Consider the following 7,903-nt stretch of genomic DNA (forward strand, 5'->3'; position numbering starts at 1 on the left):
TTATGGGCGGTGATTTCAATCGCATTGATGTCAGCAGACAATCTCCGGCAACTTGTTGACCGTCCTACAAGGGTCCAAGCTATTCTTGATCTCATCATAACCAACTCTTCAACGCCGATTTCATCTAATCCCCTTGCCACAATACTGTCATCATGCAAGCAAAAAGTACACCTGTGGTGAATAAGATGATCAAACGAGTCTGTACACCCTTCCCTAACTCACGTGTTCGCCACTTCGGACAGTGGATCACGTCCCATGACTGGTCGGGAGTTTCCTCAGCCCTCACACAGCCGAGAAGTCCCGGGCTTTCTACAGTACACGGCAAGCCATGATGCATCATTTCTTTCCTATAGAGCCTACACTACCTCGACAAGCCATGGATCATACCTGCAATAAAAGTATGATTTTCATGTGCATAATGGTCAAAGCTACAAGCGTACGTTTGCACAAATCGATATCTACTAATTACCCGTAGTCATTAGAGAATAACTAGATTGTAATTAGGCTATTAGGTCATTCTCTGATAACTACAGGTAATTAGTAGATATCAATTTGTGCAAACGTATGTTTGTAGCTTTGACCATTATGCACATGAAAATCATACTTTTATTGCAGTATTAAATTTATACCAAAGTGCTGTATTATAGCTTTAAAGATAATTATATTTGGGGCAATAAAATGTGATGACGTCATCCATATGGACCATAAAATCATATTCATAACCATTTTGTACCCAGGTATCAATATTCAGCACAACTACAGTTCTTTCTCAATTTCTTTGTGACAAAACGATGAAAAGTTTAAATTGCCAAATTAGCCAGTGAGGACCTTAACCCTATTACAGCCCAGCACCCAATCAGCAAGATTACAACCGCCCAACGATCTCGAAAGCTGCATGCCTATTGGCTGTTGCTCTGCATTCCTTTCTGCTGAGTCATACCTTCACTATACAGTAAATTCAGCATTGAAAACAGTCAAACGTCTCAAATTATACAATTTCAAATGGGTGCATGGCAAAATTATGATGAATTGTTGTTGGCAGCTATATAAAGCACACTCATACCAAATTTCAGATCATTTGGGTGTAATACCAGGTCCCCAAGAATCAAAATGTACAGATTTTGTCGAAAAATGACAGTAAAACCAAAATAAGACATATTTCAAATGCCTGTTCAAAAAAAAGAAAAGTGAAAAAAAGTGTCTTGGGGTATTTGCCCACTCTACCTCCATGCCAAATTTCCAGCTCAAATTTCAGGTCATTTGGCTGAAAAATGGTAGAGTTGAATCCATTTGAAGAAATGCCAGGAGGAGAAAAAGAAACATGAGGGACACAAAACAATATGTTTCACCACAACACGAATGGAGCCATAAAAACACCACTGATGTTCTCTATGTACATATACAATGTACTATGTAATTCAATTCATAGAATGAAAAGGAAAAATACAATATTTCAGTCAGTTGTTCTCATTTCTTTTTTTAAAACCAATCCTACACTGTATAATAAAGAAAAAGTTATTTTAACACTCCAACACAGATTTTTACAAATTAAACATACTGGCATTAATGATTAACAGCATTCAAAGTACTTTCAATGTACTAAGGATGCTTGAGAACATTTCAATGCACCGCCTCAGAAAGTAAAATAAAATTATTTCCTTGGAATCAGCAAAAGTAGCTGATCTAACGATGTATACATAGCTAGAAAACAATGCTGGATGATTATGGTACATGTAGGCCACACAAACCTGGATGACATCTGCATGAATCAATTTCCCTCTATTTCCAAACAAAGTTTGCAACCATAGAGCTACTGTTTCTTTAGGTATTTTAATGATGACAGTTTATTGAGTCATGCCTATCACTATTGACTATTTTCAGGAACTGTTTTATTTTAGTGTTATTGGTTTCATGTCATCTAAGTCCAAGTAATTTGTGGTCGTAGTCTGTTAAAAGTAAATTTCCCTGTACATGTATCTTGTTCAGGCCATGTTGATTTGATTATATGGATGACATCCTCGGGAACCCCAAAACTGATGCGAGCATGCAAATAAAAGAAAAGTTTAAAGAAGTTGTTATCATTATGAAATCTATGTGGTCATGAAGGTTGAATAAGTATGGTATGGCGAATAATGTACTCTTCAAATTCATTTCTTTACATTTTCGTCTTTTTTGTTAGACTTTGGCATTCTACAGCATTGGTATCGTTTTCAAATATTTATTTTTGCAACTTACGGTATATATTAGCTCACTATCCAACTGTTTTGTATGATTTACAGTACTAGTATGGTTGAAAATTTTTTTTTGGAAACGACTGAAAATTCATGCGCGCACGGATGTCTTCCATATAATCAAATCAACATGACCTTGCATGTCGGCTATTCCGAGATCAGGGTGCGCCAATGACATTGTGCATCGTTATGTTATTCTTACTCTGTATTTATCGCATTCTGTTGACAATTATCAAACTTGTTATACTAATACAGTTATTTTCCAGACAATCAGGAAGAGATTTGGTGTTAAGATGTTCAAAACTTATGCTATGGCCAATTTAAGACCAGAAATTGGCATAAAATCTATGTTATGCTGTTGCACTTGAATAATGCCAGTTTTTGAAATAAGTTTTTAAGTCCTTTGGGCCCCAAAAAATGGAATAAAAAGATCTGCAATACGTTCAGACATGCTCAGTCTGATATGTTTTGAAAAAAACCTGATGATGATTGGAAATTTCTCTTTTCTAGAGCGCATTTATCAATATGTTGTACACGTTATGTAAAAGTCATAAATTAACACATTGCAATTAACTTATCTCCCTGTACTAAAAAGGATGGTGATAGAATTGGCCATTTTGCATGTTATGCAAGCTACATCCATATATGACATAAAACGTGTTTTTATGTTGTTTGTCCTTTGGGTTAATATGGCTGATGGCTTACAGTTACCTGTCGTTTTTGTCCGAGAAATTGTGTAGTGTCCGTTGCTCGGTAATAGCTTAAAATAGAAAAGCTGTGGGTGCATATGATTTCAGGTTTTGAAACAGCTGAAGATGCTGACTTAAAACACAGTAGCTATTCAGTCTATTGCTGTAATTATATGAAATAATGTAAAAAAAAACTCAAGTGTGTAGTATCCGTTGCCATGTAGTGTCCGTTGCCAAGTAATTTTGTATTTATGTTATTTCTGTAGCATTTTGTCCATCCCTAAATGACAGGTCTCGCGAGATTTGGTGTTCTTGTCATGTACTTGAGCTGTAGTGTCCGTTGCCTGCCAAATCTGAAATGAGTATGCCAAGTTTGGAAGAGCACAACTTTTGAACCAAACATTTAAAAAGTGCAATGTATGCCAACACTTCTAGTGCGATTTTCTGCACTAAAAGAAGTAGAAAAATATAAAACTTGAATAATTGGCCCAAGTGCAACCATTTGGCGCACCCTGATCTTGGAATAGCCGCAGAATGACAAGACAAAAATATCAAACATAGCGGAATACTATCATTTACAGGAAAAGCTTCTTGAAAGAAACAATATCATAATTAATAAAACAGGAGATATTAGGGCTAAGTGCACAGAGCATGTTTACAGTTTGCCAACATAATGTGCACACATACATGTACATGTATTATGTACTAGTATTCCTTTTGACAATGTGTTATATGTTGAATTATGATGACTCACTCTGTACAAAAGTACTATCATTAGTATAACTGCACAACAAGAGATAATCTCTGCCCACTAAGTGAACAATCTACATGTATAAATTGGTTAAACATCCAGCATTGTTTGGTGTACGTTAGTCTCTTACATAGTATATAATGTTAACATTAGGTTATAGCTGTATCTGCATTTGAAATACGTCATGTCTTCAATTTATACAGTTTTGTAGTTCTAGGCACTTGCGGTTCCTACTCAACCTCAAGTTCATAGGACTCAATTTCATTGAATTTGGCAGTCATGTGAGCTGCCCATTCTTCCATCTCTGCTTTCTGTAGGGACAGATAAAACAATTGTGAGTGGGTTATCAACCTAATTTTCACTATATATCATTACAACAATTTGAGTTTGGGTCTTGTTCTATCTATACTTTGCATACATGCAAACAAGACAGGCAATAAAAGATATTGCCATGGTGATGATTGAATGTTTACTAGTATTATATGTGGTGTTCATGTACAAAATCATACTATTACAGGGGTTTGTTTTGCTGAGTCATGTTGCCCAATCTGCATGTAAATGATTCTTTTGTTTAGGTAACTGCACATGCTGTCTTTCAACCACCTCCAGATATCAAATTAATTCATTGATGACTAAGTCTTGTTTGAAACAGAAACAGTTTCCACACATTTCTGTCTCAGGGACTTTTCAAACATGGTCGTGCCGAGGAATTATGGGTATTTAAAGTTAGTAAAGTACATTTCCCCCTTTTTGGTGTAAATTGAGTAGTCAATAATTAAATTAAAAACAAGAGGTCGGCAATCTCATACCTCCATGACATGTTTAGTGCTTTTGTATCTTTAATGCATGGTGATGACCACCTGTAAATGGCTTTGATTTACAATCTTACTCATTAGCAAAACTCTTGCAATTATTCGCAGATATTATATCAGTTGATCATATTCTCCACCCAATGACAGGATTATCTTAAGGAATAAAGCGTCTTAGCCATTCTAGCTTAACCTCATAAATTATGCAAATGAGGTCCTGATCTGAATAAATAATATTTAGTGATGTTTACGTTCACTGAACTTCAAATTTTGGCAAGTATTAAGGTCTCAGACCGGAGTTTTTTTCACGATTTTGGATCCGACGGACAGACTCAGACCAAAAGGCTACAACTCCGCCAAGAAAAGTACGCCGGGAAATCTCATTATATCAGTCAACGGAGGATTCCAGCCGGCTTCCGATAGAATTTTGGTTATTGTCTGTTGACTCTATAATTTGGGTAGAAACTGTAGTTAAACGTAATTTTGGATATTAAAAATATAGTTTTTTTTGCAGTTTTTTCAACAGACCTTCATTGGTTTCCTTGGTTGCGTATCGATTTCGGTTTTTCGATTGAAAATTTACTATTGTTAAACAGTGGGCAAAGCACCGCTGTAAATTCACGTGCACAAACTTGCACACGCACCAGTTTAAGTTGTTGAAAGCCCTGCTACAGTACTCACCGTCTTCTTGAGGTTTTTTCTCCTTCTTTTCTTTTCTTTCTCTGGCTCTATCGGTATATCGTTCATCCCAGGTGGCATCTTTCTCTTCTGTGGGGAGACCAGATTGGAGGAAATTGAGGAAGACGGAGAGGTGACTGTGGATGACGGTGACCTCTCCAGCCTTTGGTCTGTTGTGTTTGCAGAGGCTTTTGGCTTCTTGAAAACTTCAGTAGATTCTTCAACTGGCGCACAGGGAGATGAAGGTGTGGTTTGTAGTGAGGATGAAGCTATGGTCAGACTAGAGGCTTTATGGGAGTGTGCTAACTGTCGCATGTTTTGCCTTTGTTTAGGCGACACAGACAGTGTCAGGTTGTGCTCGAAAGATGGCGACAACTTTGAAGGAGACATACCAGACGCATCCGACACAGTTGACAATGGCATCGGCTTTGCAATGTTCTCTCTCTGTGGTCTGACATTTACCAAAGGTGAGACCTCCTTGACAGGAGAGACCACTAGCTCAATGGGGGTGACGCAGGGAAGATCTTCCATGGTGCCAAACCCGAAAGCTGAATCGTCCATGAAACTACACGAGGCAGATCCTCTGGCATCCATGCTGGGCGTGGAAGTGTCGGACGCGTTAAGAGGTTTTATTCCGACCAATGGAGGTGAAATGGTTGAATTGTATGCTTCCTTCATTGTCAACACATGCTTGGAGAAAGGGGTATTTCCTTTGGATTTATTTACTGCTCTTTTTGGCCTGGATTTTGCTGGAGGATCTGTTTGAACGGAGCACCTAAGAGTGAAGACTTCCTCTTGTGGGGTGCTGCCTGGTGACAATATGCCAGCTGCTGGTGTCTTCTGTACTGCAGCTCTTGTTTTCTTCCTTGGCTTTTGTTGTCGCTTCATCTTTCTCCTGGATGAGCTTGAAGAGTCAGTCTCAGAGGAGTGATTCATAGAATGTTGATGACTTTTCATCTCCACGTCATGACGGGGAGGTGCAGATGTGGCTTCTGATTGGCTGGCTGACTCACTTCCTGTGTTCTCCCAGTCTCCATCATAACAATCCGCAGGCTCTCTACTAGAAGACTTGTCTGGCTTGACCTGGGAATGACAGGAGTGGAAGGTTTTACTTTCTCCATGCTGACTAGGCTACTAGTAGTTAAATTCTCAAGCAAACTTACATTGGTTATGGCAAGATTACCATTTAAGAAATACATCATGTATCATCAACATGGCTGCATAAATCCTGATCCAGGCACAGTTAGCGGCATGCCACCCAACTTCGTGTTCCACACGTTGTTGTTCTGTTTGGAATATGGATGTGTGTCACTCGACTGTGGAAATTAAACACTGATCGCAGCTAACTCTTTTATATGTTGAACCGATATATAGCTTATGAACACTAGTGTGTATGTTGCTGACATTTACTTCACAGCTTCACTGTCATTTTTTTTCTATTTTTTAATCTTTTCTGTTTTCTAACTGGTTATACTGGTCTATCTTGTAAATAAGTTTGTTTACTTTGTTACTGTTAGCTGTAAATGCTGTGTGTGACTCGAAAAAATGTAGTAGCAATTACTAATACTATTTCTAGCAATATTCTATATCTTTACTGCTTGTTGTTTGTTGAACCAGTAGTTTGAAATATTCTTCTGCAGAGGATTGACAGATGTAAATCCATAAAATCTATTTGCTGTGGCCTTAATATGCACAGGATGGCTACTCTGTTTTTTCTCTCGCCGTCCTGCAAAAATCTGAGAACATTAACAATGAATCAAACTGATGTGGCCTTTGGACCCAGTCAGAAGAATGTTCAAAATATAAGAGCAGGAAACTTAATGTTAATACTAACCCTGCACGTCTTGGACGGACTGGTGATGATATCTGTCAGTTTGGATGGATCCGTCTCTTCAGATGAGGAGTTTCCACGGGGTTCTTCAAATCAAAGAAAGAGATACGTCGGTGAAGGTTGGACATCCAGGTAATAACATATGTAATGGAGCAACAACCACAGACAGCTTCTGACCTTCAGACCTATTTGTGAAGGTAGGTTATTCCATAATATGTGTACTAATTTGTGTAGAGAAAGCACTTCTCTAGGTAAGAGGTGCATCATGGATGGAGTGCCCCATGACTAGAAAGCCACACTTACCTAACGTTACAGTCGATTTGGAAGACATGATCCACTTTGTCTCATGATCTAACGTGTTTGATGCGTGTTTGATAATGATAATCAGCTGTAATTTGTAATCGGCGGCGAAAATCTTGCGTAATTCGTAACCACTAAATACCCCCCCCCACACACACACACACTGCAGCCTTTCTTGTCTGCCTTACCTTTTGTCACCGTTTTCTTGCGGCTAGCTCGGGTCTTTATCCTTGAACTTCTCTTCGGTGGCATTTTCATCTATTTCACGAACAACTCGAAAGCAATACCCTTACTCGCAAGTAACACTCCACATCAATTATTTCTGCACAAAATGTTTCTGTGTTCAGACAGGAAAAGACGGTTCAAAAAATGGCGCTGCAGTGGCGCGGGGTAAGAAGGCATCACAATCGCCAAATAAAAAGGAATAATAAGACTGACATTGAAAACATTTCATGCAATAATGTACATTAAAAAACACAAATATTTAGGTATTGTTTCCAGCATGATTTTCAACTTAAACAGATATTGTGATGAATAATATTAAAGATTTGGGCTTTATTCTTTTGTACATTAAGATGCTTTCATTTTCCGATGCATCACGGGATAGAGGTCAT

The 7,903-nt window shown here is 38.1% G+C and overlaps 1 protein-coding gene across 1 annotated transcript; it reads right to left on the bottom strand.

The window, feature by feature from the left end:
• Positions 1-3,102: 3,102 nt before the first annotated feature.
• LOC109464121 (sororin-B-like) lies at positions 3,103-7,615 on the bottom strand. Its single transcript, XM_019761055.1, has 4 exons — positions 7,478-7,615; positions 6,993-7,075; positions 5,162-6,241; positions 3,103-3,982 (listed from the first exon to the last, which is right to left on the bottom strand). Exons 1-4 carry the CDS (start codon positions 7,545-7,547, stop codon positions 3,902-3,904), a joined length of 1,314 nt encoding a protein of 437 aa, XP_019616614.1. The 5' UTR covers positions 7,548-7,615; the 3' UTR covers positions 3,103-3,901.
• Positions 7,616-7,903: the final 288 nt, after the last annotated feature.

The sequence above is a fragment of the Branchiostoma belcheri genome, unplaced genomic scaffold, assembly GCF_001625305.1.
Source record: "Branchiostoma belcheri isolate BF01 breed outbred unplaced genomic scaffold, Haploidv18h27 scaffold132, whole genome shotgun sequence".
Lineage (NCBI taxonomy): Eukaryota > Metazoa > Chordata > Leptocardii > Amphioxiformes > Branchiostomatidae > Branchiostoma > Branchiostoma belcheri.

Bases quoted from the DNA above. Each gene is read 5' to 3' on its own strand.
- LOC109464121 (XM_019761055.1), bottom strand. From the start codon at position 7,547: ATGAAAATGCCACCGAAGAGAAGTTCAAGGATAAAGACCCGAGCTAGC. The intron at 6,242-6,992 runs GTTAGTATTAAC...TGTCATTCCCAG, and splicing joins GTCCGTCCAAGACGTGCAGG to GTCAAGCCAGACAAGTCTTC. The intron at 3,983-5,161 runs GTGAGTACTGTA...CTGTCCCTACAG, and splicing joins GAAAAAACCTCAAGAAGACG to AAAGCAGAGATGGAAGAATG.